The 21,584-nt window shown below is 39.8% G+C and overlaps 1 protein-coding gene and 1 pseudogene across 3 annotated transcripts in view; one reads left to right on the top strand and one right to left on the bottom strand.

Moving 5' to 3' along the window:
- Med23 (mediator complex subunit 23) overlaps positions 1-5,944 on the bottom strand; it is a 57,413-nt gene extending 51,469 nt beyond the window's left edge. Inside the window, exons 1-5 of one of the 3 annotated variants that reach the window (XM_017795349.2) lie at positions 5,779-5,944; positions 5,098-5,129; positions 4,848-4,935; positions 1,242-1,366; positions 353-464 (exon numbers count right to left, since the gene is read on the bottom strand). In XM_017795349.2, the coding sequence (XP_017650838.1) occupies positions 353-464; positions 1,242-1,366; positions 4,848-4,935; positions 5,098-5,129; positions 5,779-5,817 (396 nt within the window). In that variant the 5' untranslated portion in view covers positions 5,818-5,944. The remainder of the gene's footprint in view (positions 1-352; positions 465-1,241; positions 1,367-4,847; positions 4,936-5,097; positions 5,130-5,778) is intronic. The other 2 variants (XM_008822119.3, XM_008822118.3) reach the window with 2 other exon arrangements.
- A 9,176-nt stretch (positions 5,945-15,120) lies between these two features.
- LOC103724934 lies at positions 15,121-16,675 on the top strand (annotated as a pseudogene).
- The last annotated feature ends 4,909 nt before the right edge of the window (positions 16,676-21,584 follow it).

Here is a 21,584-nt window from a genome sequence, read left to right as displayed (position 1 = left end):
AGCAGAGCTGAAGCAGGGATCACTGCCTTCTCGGTCCTACAAACCCCTGCTCTGTACTCTCATTTGAAGGGGCTCCAACATCAAAAGGTTTCTGGCATCATGGAACAGATGCAGCTGTGACTTCTCTGTTCCATCATCAAAATTCATTAGCCCCCTGGAGTTTTTTAAATGTTAGGAGAATAGAGAAACTATAAAACTATTGAGTATTTTAAATCCTTTAATATACAACAACAATGAAATAGGCAAGTTATAGATATTCTTCTGATGTTTCTCTCACTTGAAAATAAGATATATATTCCCTCAAATTAATCATGTCTGAAAGCAATTGCTTTTTATAATTAGAAAATAGTACCTTGTAATCCACTCCCCCAATTATTTTCCGAATGAGCTTAAATGTTAAGGCCCAAAGCTGTGTCCTTTCCCATTCTAGAGTGTCAGAGTTTATCAGAGATTCACAAACCATCCTGGGAACAAAACAAAACAAAACACCCATTCTAGTTACAAGAGAGAATTCTGCAAGTTCTATAATGGTTATGGTCTGTGTACACTGGGTATTTGTCCTACTAAGCATGCTTCATAAAAAGTCTATTATTACTTAAGCAGTTTTAGATACATGTTAACATTTTCCTTTTTTTATTTATAGAAAAGTTCAAACATCTAGTAAGACTAAGTAATACACATCATGCTGTAAATAAAAAGAAACTATCAATAGTTTTTGGTTGTTTACTAGCTGGTGGCAGTTTGTATCTTTTCAAGATAATCGCAATAGATTTTCAATTGCAGACTTTTTTGAAATGTGACAATTGACACATGTCCCTTGGAGAGTGAGGGGAGGGTCTATGTTGCCTCTGTTAATCTGAGCATGTCTCGACTGTGGAAAGGGGTAGAAGATGGCTTCCAGCCTGTATTTCTTTTGCAAACTTCTTCTGAATTCTACCAGGCTGTGAGAAAGCACAGGACACAACAGAGGCCATGCGTAGGTCCTGGCTGATAGCCCCAGTGGTGGTCTTAGACGAACCAACCACTAGATGAATGAGTGTGGAAGGCTTTGTAAGGACTCCAGCCTTGCCACACTGGACTGTGATTATGAGGCACCATGAAAACAAGCTGCCTCCTAAGCTAAGTTCTCCATGAGCCTCACGTCCTTCTTTCTTCCCTGATTTTTATATATCAACCTCAGATAAATTCTAGAACTTCATGAAGAAAATTCTCTGGATTGTCCATAAGCAACAAATACGTACCTGGGTGGAAGAAGACCAGTCTCAACTGCCATTGCTAGGCAGTCATACAGAAAAGAAATTCTTTTAGGACTATGTTGGCTGTGAATAAATTTAACAATCCACTGGATGCATTGTTCATGGGACTCCTAAAAAAATTAGAAAATGATTTTACATTAGGCCTAAAGTTGTAGTTCTTAACTAATAAATAGTTACTAATATACCTGGGCATAGATCAAGATTATGAATGAAATATTTCGCTGTATACATGAGTAGATAAAAATAATTTCTAAAAAAGCAAGATAAAAGAAGTCAGATTTAATTGTGGGTATAGTAGTATATCCTTATAAACCCAGTACTTGAGAGAATGAGGCAGGGGGATTGCACATTTAAGGGCAGCCTGAGCTATACATAGAGTTTAAACTCAGCCTGAGCTATCTTGCAAGACCCTCTCTCAAAATAAATAAATCAATTTAGGTATAGTATGTGTTTGTTATAGAATTTTAAAAATTTTGCAATTACACAGATTAAATTCCTACTATTTTTAATATACACAGGACCTCCAAAAGTAGTAAGATTATATTAATATATTTATGGTCAACAGAAAACTCTAATACAGATAACTTAAGCTACTATAAGCAGTCCCTCTATTGGGAGACATACTCTAATCACTGGTGGAAAAATATATTATAGATGGGTACTCCAACCTCATGAAAATTTAGATGAATCTAATGTATATGAGCCCAAATCAGAGGCCATTATGATTATAATAATAAATCGAATTTCTATGCTTGCAAATATTAAATCTGATACCAAGAAGTCATGCTCATATCAAGGTCTGCCTTTTAGGCTATCTCTGCTGTCTCTAAGAAGAATCTACATGTCTGGCTCAACCATAACATCACTACCCCATCATTGTCCCTCAAAGTTTATTTCTGGCTTCTCCATTAGAATACAAATTTCTTGAAGGGTCGGTCACACCTTAACTCATAAAATGCTTAGTGAATTGTTTTAAAAACCAAAACATGGCCAGCAAGAAGGCTCAGTGGGTAGAAGTACTTGCTGCCAAGCCTCAGGACCCATACTGTAAACAGAGAGAACCAATTCCCAACTAAGTTTCCTCTGACCTCCACACACAAGCTGTGGTACATGTGCCCACAAACACATACAAACACACACAAATTAAATGTGAAAAAACTCACAGAAATTAAAAAAAATGAAAATATGTGAATGATGTAAAATACTTGAGAGAAATGCAAAATAAAATTGTATTGAGATAAAATTTCTCAGTGTTAAAAAAAAATTCTCAGGCTGGAGAAATGGCTCAGTGGTTAAGAGCACTGACTGCTCTGGCAGAGGACCTGGGTTCGATTCCCAGCACCCACATGGCAGTAAGAACTGTCCTTAACTCCAGTTCCAGGGGAATCTGATGCCCTCTTCTGAGCTCTGGCATTGCACGACACAGGTGCACTCACATACATGCAGGCAATACACTCATACACATAAAATAAAAATAATAAATAAAATATTTTAAAAATTCTCAGTGTTTGATAGACAAGGATCAAAAATTATTACACGTTATGCCTATAAAGAATAGATATTCTCATGTATTGCTGTTGGGAGTATAAACTAGGAAAACCACTATAGAAAAGAATTAGGTAATGTCTGTAAAAATTACAGCTACAGCTGAGAATGGTTGAACATTCTTATATTCCAGTACTCAGGAGGGAGAGACAAGAGGATCATGAGTTCAGAGTCAACATAGGGTACACAGCATGTTCCAGGCAAATCTGGGCTACATAGTAACTGTGTCCCCACAATGCCTACCCCCACCAAAAATGAAGCAAAACATGAGTATATCCTTTGATTCAACAATACTACTTCCAGTAACTGATCTTATGTCTGTTGAATAATATTCACCACAACACCGATTAAAGTGTAAAAGTTAAGCAAAAAAGAAAAAAATCTAGCTAGGTCTGATGGCACCTGCCTATCACCCACCCCAGAAAGCAGAGGCAGGGGGACTGCTGCAAGGTCAAGACTTCTGTGGGTTATAAAACAAGACCCTACCTCAAACAAACAAAAAATATAAAAATAATCCAGGGGCTGGTTAAATCAAGGGTGGTACAACTGCACAGGAATCTGCTACCCTGCTAAAAGAAACAGGAGAGGAAGAAGTAACTCTTGGTGAACTCATCTGAAATAGGAAAGTAAGGACAGCTTGGGCTAATAGCATAAACATTTTGTCTCAATAAATATACAGTTCTTATATGTATAAAATACTTACAATGGAGACATTGGCTTAAGCTAAGAGGAACAGGTAGCTAAGCTAGGATAGATAGGAAGGGGCTGGGCTTTGGGTCCACTCTTCCACTTTCCTACTTTGAGTCATATGAAGATGCTATTATTTTTTAAATAATTAGAACAAAAATTTTAAGCCTTAGCACATTACCTTTATGATCCAAATTTGAGTGGCAAACTTCACCATTTGAGAGGTCATTAACTCACTTGCTACAAAGGGTGCTCCAGGAGAATATAATGCAGTACTGAACAGAAATTTTTTTTTTTTTTTAGGGAGAAACAGTTTATTTAAGGTATGGCTGCTAGCTGTATGCACTGAACCTTTTAAGCAGCACAGATTACAACTTTTTCATAGATGTATTTCCTGGCAGCTATTCTTTGTTACGAAGTTTACTGTTTCCCCATTTTTTGGAGTAATGTCTCTGTGTCATTTTAGAAACTTTATGTCCTTATTAGCACATCTTTGTATCTTTGCTATAGTACCTTTATTATGGTATCCTTATGACACTGTAATTCTTAGAATTAGTGACAACTTCCCTGTACAACAAAAGTTTAATATATGCACTTCCAACTTGGAAACGAAATAAATACAAAATGGAATAAAAATGGTCTTCTATGCTCTTGGTCTTAACATCATTTTCCTTGAAACTCCTGTGCTGTGAGAACAAGTGAAGGAAGAAGTGAACGTGCAGGCTGAGGAGCAAGAGAAGGAAGATGAGGTAGAGGTCCGAGCAGACAGAGGTTGGGGTAGACCAGCTTGTGCAAAGGAGCAGAAATGAGGGTGCTGGAGGCTGGGACGATGGTACAAGTGGCTGAACTGGATGTTGCTTTTGGTAATTCCTCTCAGAGGATGTGGAACTTCACTCTCTGATCTGTGACATGACCTCTGAGACTGCCTAGCTCACAACCAAAACAGCCCCTGTTAGCCCTCTGCCCTGGACTGGTGGTGTGTGGCATTCTGAACTAATTTTGTTCTGTCTTGTGACCAAGTATAACTTATGTACAATAAATCATCTTTTACTGAATAAATAAATAAATAAATAAAGTAAAAAGGTCTTCTCACATAATATGGAAGAGTTTTAAAAACATCGCCCACTGTGTTGGTATCACCTTGAATTCTCAACACAGCTTAGCCACCGAAGCAAACCTATGAACGCAAATGTAAACTAGAATAAAAATAACGGCAAGGTTATTTTTCCCTTTCTTAAATGATTTTAAGAAAAATAACAAAGTAAATGTCAAAACAAAACAAAACAAAACAAAACAAAAAAAAAGAAAGAAAGAAAAGAAAAAAAAAGAGCCAAAAACCATCAACTGGTTTATGCTCACCTGAGAAAGGCCACTCCAAAACTGTCTGAAGGCTGCCAAACAGCTGATGAGTTTTGTTTTTTCATCTTCAGGAGAATCCATAAACATGCTAGAAAAGCAAAATCACATTATTTGCCACTCATTTTAATGGGTAATTTAACATAACCAGGAAGGTAGATTTTTATAACCTTCCCCCCAAACCAACCTAAGTAAAATCTTCCAAAGATACAATCTCCTACACCCACAAAAACCTGTCACAGCATGTACTCACCCTGGGAAAGCCTCTTCTATAATTTCTGTTTTCTGTAAACAAACAAATAGTTGTAAACGACCTGAATAATAATGGAGGTGGTGGGCGAGTCCCCCTTAGAGAAACAGTCCAGGGCATCATTACAAGTCACCTTTTTTTAAAAAAATTTATTTAATAACCACATAGAAGAAGCATTTCATTATATCAGCATTGACATATTCAATAACAATTTTCTGAGCTAGGATGCATCTCTTACAAAATTGGCTGTACATTTTTTGGTTTACAGTTGAATTATTACAGTTACACAATATTGTACTCAGTACAGACCACCTTTTTTAACAACACGTGGGAACGAATGGAGTCCTGAAGATGTCAAGAGACACTTCGAATCTGACAGGAGTTTGGGAATCACCAACCCTCAGCGTGTACACACACACACACACACACACACACACACGGTGTTAAAAGAGACTGGAGAGTTTGGGAATCACCAACCCTCAGCGTGTACACACACACACACACACACACACACACGGTGTCAAAACAAAAGAGACTGGAGAATTTGGGAATCACCAACCCTCAGCGTGTACACACACACGGTGTCAAAACAAAAGAGACTGGAGAGGTTGCCCAGGCTGTCTCTCCCTGTCTCTCCCTCCCAGGGCCATCGCCCTGGATTGCTGGGCTGGCAGTTGAACTCACCACCACCTCCTCGAAGATGCTCTGCAGCTGCGTCTCCATCGGTCCGTTGAGCCCGGGCTCCCAGGGGGTCCGCCTAGGCACTGGTAAGCCCCTAGCTCCCGGAAGAAAGGAGCCGAGGGGCGGAGTCACCGGAAGGAAGCCGTCCCTCTCTCACGTCGCTTTCTTCCAGAGCCTGGCAACACACTGGAACCTGCCGGGAAGACCGGGAGGGCCTCGTGGTCACGCTTTACAAGTCCCCCCGGATGCCTGTAGCCCTGTCCGATGGTTCCGTGTACAGAAGCTGTCCTTGCTCAGAACAGAGCTTCATGCCTTCGCCTACGACTCCAGGTCGCCACCTCCTGGCTAAAAGCGGGAGTTGCTTCATGTTCAGAATTCGCTTGCAGGCTGGAAGCCTACGGGCTGCCTCCAAAACTAAGCTAATGTGGAAGTGACTGACCTTCTGAAGAGTTTAAGCAACGCTTTTCTCGCCGTCGGGGACCCGGTCTACTCAACTATGATAACCTCAGCACCTAGGCCAGCGACGGACATTTCAACAACTTTGGATGTTGAAAAAAGACGAAATGAAAGCTTCATCAGAAATGTGTACTTGAGCGATGGTTAACACATTAGCTAAAATACGAACTGTTTTGCTTCGGCCTGGAAAATTTCTGATAGCCCTTTGCAACCGCCCCATCAGACACCTCCCCACGTCCAGAAGACACCCACTTTTAATTTATATAACCATTTGTTTTTCATATTCTTTTTGTTTTTATTTTATGTGTATGAGTGTTTTGCCAGAATATATGTAAGTGTACTGCATGCGTGCAGTCCCAACGGAGGTCAGAAGAGGGTGTTGGATGCCTTGGAACTGGAGTTGTGGACAGTTGTTAAACACCATGGGAGTGCTGGTAACCAAAACCTGATCCTCTGCAAGAAAGCCAGTGGCAAACAGCTAAGCCATTTCTTCAGCCCCCTTTCCATGTTCCTGATGTTTTAATAATTGGACTGTTAAAGTATTTTGTCTACTATCAATCAGACAGTTTTTCATAAACTTGTTCATTTGTGATTTTAATACGTTCAGTATCCAAGTTTTTCATCATATATAGCCAACATTTTCCTCTGTCTTGGCTTGCTCTCCCCTCTCCCTTCTTGTCCTTTTTCTTTTCAAGACAAAGTTTAATATAGTCCAGGCTGACTGGAACTCTATATAGCCCAGGTTGGCCTTGAACTCACAATCCTCCTACCTCAACCTCCAATGCTGCAATGCTTTCTTGTTTTCCAAGAGTGTCTTTCATCAGTAAATAAAATTAATCTTAATGAGTACTCCCCATTAATTGCTATTGTTTGCTTATTTTTAAATATTTATTATTTTTATTTTACATGTATGAGTGTTATGCCTGCATGTAAGTAAGTCCACCCGTGTCGTGCAATGCCCACGGAGTGCAGAAGAGGCTGTTGGATCCCCTGGAACTGGAGTTACAGACAGTTTTTAGTTGCCATGTGGGTGCTGGGACTCGAACCCAGGTCTTTCGCAAGAACAGTGTTCTTAACTGCTGAGCCATCTCTCCAGCCCCTTGTTTTTTGAGACAGGGTATCCTTGTAGCTCCAGCTGGCCTGGACTCACTATGTAGACCTCTATCTCAGGGTGATTCGCATATCTCTGCCTCCCAAGTTCTGGGATTAAAGGAATGTGCCACCATGCCTGGCCTCATCATTAACTTTTAAATTGGGGTTATTGTCTTAATATCAAGAATTTTTTGACTACGCTAAGGTCATGATGCTATCTTCAATGTTTTCTTTTAGAAACTTTAGTTTTAGCTTTGATATTTAAGTGAATGACCCATTTGAATTTCCTTTTATGGAAGGTAGGAGGTTGTGACTTTCCTTGGGGGAGTTGTAAAGAAATTTCTAACATCACAGATAGAGGGCACTGACAGACTAAAGAAAGGATTCCATTCAAGTCTGGTTTGGTGAACCAATGAGTTTATTGGGGTTACTTGTAGGTGCATGGGTGACTCAGGCAGTCTACCAGGACATGGCACCCAAGCATGGATGACTTACAGAAAGATGTACTTTTCACAATAAGTTGTTTACTAATATTGGGGAGTAGAGGGAACTTCTGAGAATCTTGTGAAGACCTCCTTAAAGTTTTATTTTTCTGAAACAGGGTCTTATGTAACCCAAGATAACCTTGAATTTACTAAGTAGCAGAGGATGACCTTGAACTGCTAATCCTCCTGCCTCTGTCTCCTGAATTCTGGGATTACAAGTGTGCGTCACCATGTTTGATTTATGTGGTGTTGGGGATTGAATTTAGGGCTTCTACTAACTTAGCTACTGCCCCAGTTCTCCATGAAGGAATGTTCACAGGCCCCATCTCATGGGGGTCTCATGTAGGTGACCAAAACTCCTCTGTTTCATGACAGTGATGATAGCGCAAACTAGCCTCAAACTCTATATCATCCTACCTCAGCTCTTTTTGAGTTCTGGGATTACAGGTATATAGGACCATACCTGGCTTTATTACTGAGAATTTTTATTGTGAATCAATGTGGAAATTTGTCAAACACTTTCTTTTTGATCTTTCATGCCTTTTAGATAATCAACCTTCTTCAATCCATAAGGAAAATCACTGGTGGCTTCTCAAGTTCCTTTAACTCTTTTGGAGTCTGCTAAGCATGCACAATTTCCTGAGAGGTGCTAGGCAATAACATGATGATTCCCCAGTCATGGCCTGACAGACACTTAGACACAGCAACTATAATATGCACATACAGCCACTGCAAGTCCTTGTTTACTGTGCAGTAGCTACTAAACACTGAGGTGAACTATTCAATTTTCCTACTGGAGAATTGCTTAGTGACTTATGTTTAGTATGTTGTTTGCTATGACTGCTATAAGAAATTGCCACAGACTGGGTAGATTAAATAATAGAAATTTATTTTCTCAGGGGCTGGAGAGATGGCTCAGCAGTTAAGAACACTGGCTGTTCTTGCAAAAGACCCGGGTTCATATCCCAGCACTCACATGGCAGCTAACAACTGTAATTCCTGTTCCAGGGGATCCGACGGTCTCTTCTGTCCTTCGTGGGCATTGCATGACATGGGTGCACTTACATACATGCAGGCAATACACTAGTGCACATAAAATCAAAATAAAAATTTAAAAAAGAAGTTTATCTTCTCACAATTTTGGAGGCTAGAAGCCTAAGGTCAAGATGTAAGCAGGGCTGGTTTCTTCTGAGGCCTCTCTCCTAGTTTGATATATGGGCATCTTCTTGTGTCTCTTCATCCTCCTCCTTGTCCTCCTCCCCCTCCTTTTAATTTGAGACAAAATCTCATGTATCCTAGGTTAGCCTCAAACTATCTCTCACTGTTCACTGGAGCTCACACTATTCTGATCCTCCTGCTGCTACCTCTGGAGTGCTAGGATTGCAGGCATACACTGCTGCCACACTTGGTTTATGCAGGGATAGGATAGAACCCAGGGCTTCCTTCATGCTAGGCAAACATTCTAACAACTGAGCTACATCTCCACCTCCCAAATTTCCTCTTATTTGTAAGAACTCCAGTTGCAGTTGTACTGAATTGGGGCTCACACTAATGATCTTATTTTACTTTCATGATTTATTTCTTTTTGAAAAAATTTTATTATTTTTATTTTTGTGCATATTAGTGTATTACTTGCAGGTGTGTAAGTGCACCCATGTAGTGCAATGCTCACAGAGGTCAGAAGATGGCATCAGATCTTCTGGAACTGGAGTTATGGATGGTTGTTAGCTGCAATGTGGGTGCTGGGAACCAAACCTGGCTCCTCTACAAAAGCAACCAGTGCTCTTAATGACGGAGACATCTCTCCAGCCCCCTTCATTATTTCTTTAAAGAACATGTCTGTAAATATAGCCATTTATAATTTAGGCCAAACCCTCTGATCCCAATATAATAAACACCATTTCTTTAAGGCCTTTCTCCCTTTCTAGCTATAAACTTGTAATTTTCTAGGACTTTCACCAGAAGCCCACTTAATGATAAAAAGTATTGTAAGCACTTGTGCAACCCTAGTGGCTCCTGCTTTTATTTTGTCAGGTTGTAATCTATTACAAGGCATATCTGAAGCTACCCTATATCATCTCACTTATTGAAAAAGAGGAAAAGAAAAATGTTTCTTAGTGTGCTGGATAGCTTTAGTGTCAACTTGACACACCTGGGTTGAAGGAGCCTCAATTGGGGAATTTCCTTCATTGGACTGGCCTGTGGCCATGTCTGTGGGGCATCTTCTTGACTGTTGAGTGATGTGGGAGGGCCCAGCCCACTGTGGGTGGTGCCACCCCTGGGAAGGTGGGCCTGTGTTGCTTCAGCTTCTGCTTCTGCTTCCAGGTTCCTGCTCTGAGTTCGTACCTTAGGCTCCCTGATGAACTGTGACCCAGGAGATGTAAAATAAAATAAACGTTTTCCTCCTCAAGTTGGTATTGGTTAGAGTGTTTTGTCACAGCAGTGGAGAAACAAACTAGAACACTTAGGAACAGTTTGAGATGCAGCTTGAGAGGCACCAAAATGGTATATACCTCTTTCTAAGACACTTAATTGCATGACTCGTGTTTGTGAAGCCATGCCCACCCTCTCAAAGTGTACTTTTATTCTTCCCCTGAACACCTTCATATTCTATTTTAATTTATTTTTTAAATTAATATTTGGGGCTGGAGAGATGGCTTAGCAGTTAAGAGCACTTGCTGCTCTTGTAGAGGAGCTGGATGCTCAGCACCTACATTGGGTGACTCAAAACCACCTATAATTCCAGTTCCAAAGGATCCAAGACATACACATGAAAGTTAATTAATTAATTATAAAAGTACATTTATTCATTTGTGTGTGTATGCACATGAGTGCCCTGGTATGTCGGGGGGGGGTGTCAGAGGACAGCTTGTGAGAGTTGGTTCTCTCCTAACACCTTGTTGGTTTAAGGGATGGAACTTAGGTCTTTATCGAGTACCTTAACCTGCTGAGCCATCTCTCAGGTCCCATATTTTTAATAAACTCCAATTCTGCTTCATACTGGCTTTTTAGAAATTCATTTCTGGGTTGAAGTCAAGGATCCAGTTCTACCTGAGTTAAGGTCTCTAAAAAAATTACAGGAACTACTCAGGCTGCTGAGGGTCACAGCATGGAGCTATGCCTCCATTTCTACCACCACTGACAGTTGCACATGATAACTGCATTCCAGCCTTCTAAGTCCCCTCTGGTTGTCCTTCCTATGCAGCCTGCCCTCAGTGGAAGTCATACAACAGAGACTCCATCACCCAGGAACTTTGTGTGGCCACTGAGAGTGCTGATAGCAAAAACTTAAACAATACTTCTTAATGCAAAAGAACACAAAGAAAATTCAAGGCTGGGGATGTATCTCAATGGTAGAGAACTTGCCTAGTATACTCAAGGTCCTGTGTACAATTCCCAACACACTTAGAGAAGAAAGCAAAAACAAGAAGGAAGGAAAGAAAAAGGAAAGCAAAAGAAAAAAGCAAGCAAGAAGGAAAATACATTCAAAGCAAAGGAGCCTAGCTGCCACCACCTCAATCAGGTGATCGAAGCAAACATTATCAGTAATGGAAAAACATTAATCAGGCCCCAGCCCAGCAGGCTGCGATGAGAAGAGCATTTCTTTTCTTTTCTGCTAATGTTGCACAATATGAATATATTTCACGAGGAAATATAAAACTAAACATTGGTGGACATTCTATAAAGTAACTGGTCTGTAATAGTCAAAGTGTCAAAGTTAAGAAGCCAAGAACTGACTGGGAAAGTTTTCTGGAATGAAAGAACTATTCCATGACAGATAAATACAAATCATCATCCTGAACAAAATTCTTTTACTGTAGAGGAAAGCTGACAGAACCTAAATATGGGAGAGCTTTTATGTTTAGAATATATATGCGAAGTACTTTGAGAATATCTAAGAACAAGTTAGTGACTTACTCTATAATAGCTCAGAAGAAAAATTGTCCAATGTGTTGATACTTGTAGGAATGACTTAGAAAATGGGCAGAATCTGGACTAATGACTTTTAATTAACCTTACAACCAAAAAGCTACCGCAAACAAATTCACTGAGTCATGTGCTCTTGTGACCTGAAGACCTGATCTTGAGTCCTTGGAACCTCAATTTGCTGTTCCATGCAAGATAGTGAATGAACATGGATATGCTTGAAAATGGACAAATCAAAGCTCTGAAAGTCAGCACATCTTTAATAATAATAAAAAAAAACAAATGAAGATTGAGAAGAATGTTTGACATTGTGTGTATGAAATGTTTTAGGGCTAGGGATGGAAGGGTGAGTGTCTGAGGAGGGTGGATCCAAGCTTGTAGTTTCCCCAAAACTGATACTGGAGAAATGGTTTTGAATAAAAGTATGGGTGAGGCATGACTCAGCAGCACAATTCCAAGAGGTGTCTGGAGGGATTGGTACCTTCTGAGTTCTTGCCCACTCTTAAAAACTAAAGTTAAGAGCCAGGCTATTTATTCAGGTATAACTAATATTGTCATGATAACATCACAGATCCTTCTATAGTTTTTATTCATATAATTATCTCAAGCTCTTAGAAATAATAAAATTAAGAAAATATTGACAAGAAAGAAGAAACACTTGCAAAATAATAAAGCCATCCATTCTCTTCAAATATCTGAACAGGAAAGGTTAATTTCTTTGAAACACTCCTTAATGACAAAAAATTTTTGATGAAAAAAAATACAAAACAACCTAATGATTTTGCTACTTTGTTTTGCCATAATCACCAGTCAGTTCAGTTGAAAAAGTTCTATAAATCTTTAGCATTTTATTCCTATAAAATAGTAGTAATACTCAAAGTGTCAAAGTTAAGAAGCCAAGAACTGACTAGGAAAGTTTTCTGGAATGAAAGAACTATTCCATGACAGATAAATACAAATCATCATCCTGAACAAAATCCTTTTACTCTAAAGGAAAGTTGACAGAACCTAAATATGGGAGAACATGATCAATGTTAGCCCACTGAGCAAGAAATATCAAAAAACTATAATGCTCATTAGAACTTCAAAAAGAAAATAATAGAAAGAAATGGTTAGAAAGATGTTTACATGAACAGTGTGTCAGTTGTCTAAGCTTTGCTGAAAAGTGCTCAAGTTTTCCTCAGAACAGCTAAAATCAGAAAGCAGGCTGAGAAGATGTGGGAATCTAATGCTAGATTTAAGGACATGTGCTAACAGTCAGATCTATTACATTAGCTCACAGTGGCAGCTCAGGGTAGGACTAGAAATTGTGTCAGAATTTTTGGAAACCAGTAAAGGTATTTTAGTTGTAGTTTGAGAGAGTTGTAGTTGTACAGAGTTGTACAGAGTTGTTGTAGTTTGAATGTCAAATGACCCCACAGGCTCATGAGTTTGAATGCTTGGCCTACAACCCATGATGCTACTTGAAAAGGTTGTGCAGTCTTTAGGAGGTAGAGCCTTGTTGGAGGAAGTGGTTCACTAGGGCTGGGTCTTGAGCCTTAATAGCCAAGCTATCCCCACTTCCTGTTCATGCTCTGCTTCCTGAGTGTGAATACAATATGACCAGCCAGCTTCCTGCTCCTATCACCATGTCCACCCTACCATGATGGACTGTCCCCCAGAAACTGTAAGCCCAAACAAAATATTTATCCCTTAAGTGGCATCTGTCAGGGTTTTAAAAATTATTACATGTATGTATGTATGTATGTATGTATGTGTGTATGTATGCATGTGTATGTACACATATTCAAATCATGGAACATGTAAGGGAGTTGGTTCTGACCTTCCACCTTGTGGGTCATGAGGATTGAACTTAGCTCATGCTTTGTGGCAAACACCTTTACTCACTGAGTCATCTTGCTGACTGACCCTTGTCAAGGTATTTTATAACAGTAGTGATAGAGTCAGAGTCTGACAGGATTGGAACACAGTGTGAGCATCCAAGATCTCTTTGTGAAAAGGGTTGGCATATTCTGCCATTGTTAAAGCTTTCCCCTTGACAAATATAGCACCCCGTCCCCAGAATGCAAAAGAATACCAAAACCCACAGATGTTCAAATCTCATATAAAATAGTGTGGGCCACTGAGATGGCTCAGTGGTAAAGGACTACCTGAGTTCACCTCCAAGAACCCACATGGTAGAAGTACTGACTTGACTCTCACAAGTTTCCCTGCTCTGTACTTCAAATCATCTCTTCGAATGACACAATATCTAGTACAACATAAATGCTATGTAAATAGTTCTAATCTTTTAGGGACTAGCAGTAAGAGAACAATTCCATAAATGTCCAGTTATATAAATGATTTTTCCTGAATACTTTCAATCTGTGGTTGAAACAATGCATATAGAAGCTGTGGCTATTTCACTCCTAAGGGACATTTTTACTTTACTAAGCCATGAGAAAGGAACTAAGGAAGTAGATATTGTCTGGATGATTAAAACAATTTATGCCACAGTATAAACTACTAGATTGAAGAAGTTTATATAATGCAATGCTGTTTACATAAATGTATTTGAGTATACGAAGTTCAATAGCTTTTTTCTCAAACAGCAGTTCTCAAAGTGTAGTCCACAGACATCATTTATCCTCAGTATCCTTTCAAGGGTGAGATAAAGTAAAAGCTATTTAAATCATAAGACAAAGCAATTATTTGCTGTAGTTGTTTCAGCCTCATCCTGAGAAATAAGGGCAATCAATGCACATATCACTCAGAGTTGGAGGGCTCTAAAGGCCAGGATGGGTACAGGTTGAGTCAACAAATAAAAAATTGGTTGCTTAATCTTGTAAATGGTGGAGTAGGCTATGAGAAAGAGTAAAAATGAAATAAAGAGCACTTGGGCTGGGCATGCTGCATATGCCTATAATTCTAGCACATGGGTGGTAGAAGCAAGAAAATCAAGATTTCAGGTCATCCTTGGCCACATAACAAGTTCAAGGCCAGCTTGGACTACAGGAAATCCTTTCTCTAAACAAACAGACTAACAAATAAACATTTGGCTTAGAAGAACCACTGCCTAGATTTGAGGGCAGGGGAATGGACCTACCTCTCCGAAGACTAGCATAAAGTAACTCTAATGAGATTCTAGAATCTTTAGATGCCGAGGATAAAAAAGAGGCAGCTAAGGACCTTTGGAGGATGTGAGCTGAGAACAGGAAAGTTGACATATGCCATCTGGATGTGAGCAACTTAAGGGAGCTTTCTGTATCTGTTTTCTATTTCAAATTCAAGTGTAATGCTTCACATATGGTAAAAATTTAATACATACATCTCGAGAAGACCTGGATAAAGCTTCCCAAGCCATGTTGCATGGGTTGCAAGTTGCTCTCCCTGGGCTGGCCTTGTGATGGTGGAGGTAAAGACCCTGAATCTCAAGACAGAGGGTGGCCTGGGCACAGGCAGTGCTGGCAGTGAATACCAGTGCCACATGGGGCCTTCAGGATGTGCTGAGGACCAACTTGGGGCCCAAGGGTACCATGAAGATGCTTATTTCGGGTGCTGGAAACATCAAGCTTACTAAAGATGGCAATATACTGCTTCACTAAATGCAAATTCAACACCCAACGCCTCTTTAATAGCAAAAGTGGCCATATCCCAGGATGATATAGATGATATAACCGGTGATGGTACTGCTTCCAGAATCCTTATCATTGGGGAGCTGCTGAAACAGGTGGACCTCTACATCTCTGAGGGTCTTCATCCCATAATAATAACTGAAGGTTTTGAAGCTGAGAAGGAAAAGGCCCTCTAGTTTTTGGAACAAATTAAAGTAAGCAGAGAAATAAACTCATATGAATATGACTAGAACATCTCTATGCACTAAAGTTCATGATGAGCTTGCAGATGTCTTAGCAGAGGTTGAAGTGGACTCCATTTTGGCCATTAAGAAAACAGATTATCCCATTGACCTCTTCATGATTGATATCATAGAGATGAAACATAAGTCTGAGACCCATACAAGCTTAATCAGAGGGCTAGTTTTGGATAATGAAGCAGAGCATCCTGATATGAAGAAAAGAGTAGAAAACTCATACATCCTCACATGCAACATGTTCTCAGAATATGAGAAAACAGAAATGAATTCTGAGGTTTTTTTTTTACAAGAGTACAGAAGAGAGAGAAAAATTAATAAAAGCTGAATGACAATTCATTAAAGACAGAGTTAAAAAATAATAGAATTGAAGAAGAATGTCTGTGGTGATTCAGATAAAGGACTTGTTATTAATAAAAAGTGAATTGACCCCCTTTCCTTAGATGCCCTTTCAAAAAAGGGCATAGTAGCTCTGCACAGAGCGAAGAGGGGAAATATGGAAAGGCTGACTCTTGCTTGTGGTGGGGTTGCTCTGAATTCCTTTGATGACCTGAATCTTGATTGCCTGGGACATGCAGGGCTTGTGTATGAGTATACTTTGGAGGAAGAGAGGTTCACCTTCACTGAGAAATGCAACAATTTCTGTTCTGTCACATTACTGGTCAAAGGACCAACTAAGTACACACTGACTCAAATCAAGGATGCAATAAGAGATTGGTTGACAGTTGTCCAAAATGCTACTGATGATCGCTGTGTTGCCCCAGTTGCTGGTTCAGAAGTGGCCATGGCAGAAGCCCTAATTAAAAACAAGCCCAGTGTGAAGGGCAGGGCTCAGCTTGGAGCCCATGCATTTGCAGATGCCTTGCTCATTATTCCCAAGGCTCTTACACAGAACCTTTGCTTCAGGAAACATTAGTTAAAGCTGAATATTCAGAATCAGGTCAGCTTGGGGGTTATGGATTTGAACACAGGTGAGCCAATGGTAGCATGGGATAGCTATTGTGTGAAGAAACAGCTTCTCCACATCTGCATTGTGATTGCCACTGACATTCTCCTGGTAGATGAGATCATGACAGATGGAATGTCCTGAATGCCGAACTGTCCCTCATATCTGAATCTGGAAGGTTGCAGAATGATCCAGGGGAAAAATGTTCATTTTTGTCCAGGATTCAAGTGATTTTCAAAGGAATTTTCTTTTCCCAAAAGTAGAAAGGAGAGAACATTTGGCATTATTCAAATTATAATTATTTAAAATCATAATTACAGTATTTTTTATTACACTGTGTACATACATAAGGCAGGTCCTTTTTACTCACTGAACAAGCTGTCTTAGCTGCAGCAGTATGAAATTACCTGTTTAGATGAGCATGTTGTCTGCCTTGTTCCTTAAATGCTCTTTGAAAATTGTGATGGTTTAACTTTCCTAAGCTGGACATGGTAGTATATGCCTGTAATCCCAGTACTTGGGAAGTAAAGTCAGGAAGACGAAGTTTGACAGCAACTTGGGTTACATGAGAACCTGTCTCAAAAGAAAAATAACAATTTTTTTCTTATGAATATATTTTGAATTATTAGTTCCCTGTTAAACATTTAAGTTTTATGCTGCTGTTAATCAAAAGTGGATAATTTATGTTTTTAAGAACATCTCTAATAGGGGCTGGAGAGATGGCAGCAGTTAGGAACACTGGCTGTTCTTGCAGAAGGCCCAGGTTCAAATCCCAGCACCCGCATGACAGCTAACAACGGTCTATAACTCCAGTTCCAGGGGATCCAACAGCCTCTTTTATCCTCCGCGGGCATTGCAAAACATGGATGCACTTACCTACACGCAGGCAATACACGCATACACATAAAATAAAAATAAATAAATAAAAATTTAAAACATCTCTAATAAATACTTCTGAGAAAAAGAATTTAATGCATATATTTGTAATGAATAAATGAATAAATGAGGGAAATATAATAATATCAAGACTAAAAAGAAATCATAGATTGTAAATTGGGTTTTGAGATGAAAATTCCATTAGTTAAGGTCATAAAAATCGTATTGGCTAAGGGTTCAATGTTTTTTAAGAAGGGTATTAATCAGGGTTCTCCAGAGAAACAGAATCAATAGGGTAGATAGACACATAGCTACATAGATGATAGAGTCACATATATAACTATAGATACACACACACACACACACACACACACACACACACACACACAAGCACAGCATATAACATGTTGCCAACTGGGGAAGACTGTCTGAACCTTGATGTCCAAAGGTCTTACTAGGGCTTATGCTGATTAGTTTAACTGTCAACTTGACACAAGGTAGAATCACCTGGGGAAAGAGTCTTAATGAAGAATTATTTGGATCTGGTGGCCTGTGGGAATGTCTCTGGGGAACTCTTTTGATTGTTAATTGATAGAGGAAGATTCAGCCCATTGTAGGTGACACCATTCCATAGACCTTAACTGTGTAAGAGTGAAGAAAGCTAGGAAGCCAGAAAGGACGCACTTATCCTCTCTCCGCTTTGACAGTGGATATGATGCTTTACATTCTACCTTGACTTTGTTGCAATAAGGGATTGTAACCTGGAATTGCAAACCAAATAAAGCTCTTCTTCTTTCAATTTGCTTCAAGTTAGGGTATTTGCCACAGTGACAGAAATAAAATCAGGGCAGGGATCCATCATATAGACATGATTAATTGCTCTTGTAACTCATCTCAGCCTCCAGATCCTCTAGAAGTTGAGCTGATATTTCATGAGCTACTTCTGACCCACACTGTTAGACTACCTGGGTGACCTCAGACTCCCAGAGAAGCTAAAGCAATTCTATTGGGCATGACTTTTCAAGGGTTTAGAGATGGTCTTCCTAGAAGTCACAGTGAAGGCCAGATATCCTTTTTTAGCAAAGTTAAGTTCTTTACAAGGTCACCCAATACTGTTGTGCAGCTTCCCCTGTCTCAACCCCCATTGTTCATCATCACATCCTCAGGAGCCGAACTGGTTACTTGATTCTCCTGTGCAAGGTTACTCAGGATGCTCCCCAGTCATGTTCTCCTCATCCTCACAACCGTCAGCATAGTTTCCCCCTTTAAACATGCACACATTAAAATACTTGGACTTTTCTTCTGAAGGTCTTGTACAAAATAGGAACCTTCTCTCTCCATCTTATACCTATTATAGTTATACAACTGGGGCTCTGATCATGATCTTAGCCATCTTAGTGGGTAAAAAAAGCATTTAAAAATGCAAAACCTAGTGCCATGGTTTGAATGTGTCCCCTAAAGACCCATGTGCCAACTTGGTCATTAGTGTGTGACACTATAGGAGATAAAGCCTGGTGAAAGGAAGTTGGGTCACTGGGGACACTGGAATCCTGGCCCCTTCCTGCCTCTTTCTGGCTGCTGTGAGGTGAGCAGCTTTGTTCTATCATACCCTCCCTACCATGATGTTTTGCCTCACCACAGATCCCCAAACAGCAGAACCAATGAACCTGTACTGAAATCCCTGAGTCATGATAAACCTTTCTTCTTTATAGGTTGTTTATCACGAGTAATTGATAAGATAACAGAAAGCTAACAAAGCAAGAGCTGTGAATTGGAGGCCACTTTATGACTGGTACTAGACTGAATTTATAAACACAGTTACTTTTTCTTCTCACAGGAATGAGCTGTTTTGCAAATGGTAAACTATCTTCAAAAGATTAATGAGCCTGTTACACAGTTAAATAGTAGTATTAGGATGTGAAACTAGTCTAACAAGAGAGTCCACTTGTTAGTGTATGTGTATATGCACATATGTTCACATATGGCTTTCTGTATGTGTACATGTGTGTATTATAACATAAGACACAACTCTTACCTCAAGGGAGATGAAAGAGCCAAATATGAGTGATCATGGCCCAGGAACTCAGATTTAGTTCACTGCAAATTTCTTGTTCCAGCGAGGTAACAGTTTTGTGAAGTTTTTACAGTAACAGAACGAAGAAAGGCATAAATCAAGACACTTTGTAAATACATTGGTGGTCTATCAGATAGGTGGGTTACAGCAAAGCAGGGCTATCTCTGTCCTAGGCCTCAGATGCTATCTGAATGTCTGCCAAGCTGACATTCTTAGCTTTTGAGTAGATGGACATTAGGAGCCTATTCATATACATCAAAGGATTTGCCTAATAGTGGCAAGGTAGGTCACACACCAAGGGAGGCAAAAAGTGGCTAAAAAGAGGCTAAGGATAGCCAAGATAATTTGGCTCTGTACTTGCAACATTGTAACCTTTCCACATCATTGAAGTTCTCCTCAATCAATCAGCTTTGTAGTTGCAGATTCTCTCCAGGAGCTGTCCTTCCCAGTAGGTTTATGCCTATACTTGTGTGTGTGTGCATGTGTGTTTGCATATATAATTATATATGCATGTATTTATGTATGCATGCACATGTATGCATGCCATTGTGTATAAATACACCTGCATACACATAGCTTGCTCAGGTTATTCGGCAAGCTTGGCCCAGGTGAGTATGAGAATCTTCCATGTCTTTGTGTCATTTCCAGTCTATTTCCAAGCCTCATTTCTAGTTTACCTTGGAGTGATTGTTCTTTTGTTAGTTCACTTTACTGTCTACTCCCAAGCCCAGAAAGAACTGGTTTCCAGCATTCCTGCTCCCTAGTGAAGCAAAGCCCCTCATCCTCCACCTCCACCCTCCTTGTGTAATGGTTCCCTCCTCTGTACTGGGTCCAAGTTACTGTGGTGGCTAATTGTCTGTGTCAAGCTGAGTGAGTTATGGAATACCAAGGTAACTGGTAAAACATCATTTCTGGTTGTGTCTGTGAACATTTGAATCAGTGGATTGAGTGAAGAAGACCGCCTTATCAAAAAAATAAAAAGAAAGAGAAAACAGAAATCAGCTTTCTTTGTTTAAATTGGAGCATCCACCTTGAGAATCAGCAAAAGATGTAAATAAGGAGGAAAGATCAGAGAAATTTCGGCCTTGAAGATGGAGGAAGAACTCTGTTGGCTGAGGACTGTGGGTGGCTTCCAGAAGTACGAAAGGCAATAAAATAGATTCTATCATAGAAGTTTCAGGAATAACTCTAGGCCTGTTGATAACTGGACTTTTACCCAGTGAGATTAATATTGGACTTACAATCAACAAAACTATAAAGTAATAAATTTATGCCATTTAACCATATTTGAGGTAATTTGCAACATCAGTCATGGAAAAACTATTTGTTGAGATCAAGTTATGCTATGTTCTAAGTTACTCAGTGTTGTGTTAATAATGGTTTTTCAGGCTGTGCCTTGCCCTGAGAGACTCCATTTTATAATCTGCTTTTGACTCTATTTTGGAGGTTAGAGGATGATTGTGTGTCAGGGAGGACCAAAACAGCACAATCTATGCAGCACCATATGTATTTCAGAATAATCAATGACTTTTTCCTGGGAGTGGAAAGGATGCCACCCTATACATTCATCATGTTTGAGACATTAGGGACACATAGGCATATTAAAATCATATCAGGGAAATCAGGACCTAGAACTTATCCAACATACTAAACCAAAGAAATGGTAAACCCCCTTATCTGGGCTCCATGAAGTAGTAGACTCCTAACACTGTGATGGCTATGGCCCCACACCCACCTGTCTTTTGATAATGTGTGTCAAGGACCAACAGAGACCTTTCAAATATCCCTGGGGCTTCAGCTCAGTTGATCCTCCTCTGTTGACGTGGTCTGCTGGAATGCTATCTGCTTGTCTACCTGCTCACTCATTTGGACCTGAACCTGGGACCTGTAATTCCTTCTCTGACTTGGTTCTGCCCTTTTCTGTCTATAGCTGATTACTTCTTTGCTCAAAATCCTGACTCTCCCTCCCGATTCCTGCAACAGCTTCTTCTGTGGCTGATTTTGGGTTCATTATCTTAGGAATAAAGACTCTGCTTTCATTTCTATTGTCCATTTATGAAACCTCTTGAACTCTCCTTACCTTGTATTCATTCTGTAACTCAC

This window comes from Nannospalax galili, unplaced genomic scaffold, assembly GCF_000622305.1.
Source record: "Nannospalax galili isolate Female #2095 unplaced genomic scaffold, S.galili_v1.0 scaffold186, whole genome shotgun sequence".
Classification (NCBI taxonomy): domain Eukaryota; kingdom Metazoa; phylum Chordata; class Mammalia; order Rodentia; family Spalacidae; genus Nannospalax; species Nannospalax galili.
Note: the sequence above shows the minus strand (reverse complement) of the source record. Positions and strands in the feature narration are given on the sequence as shown.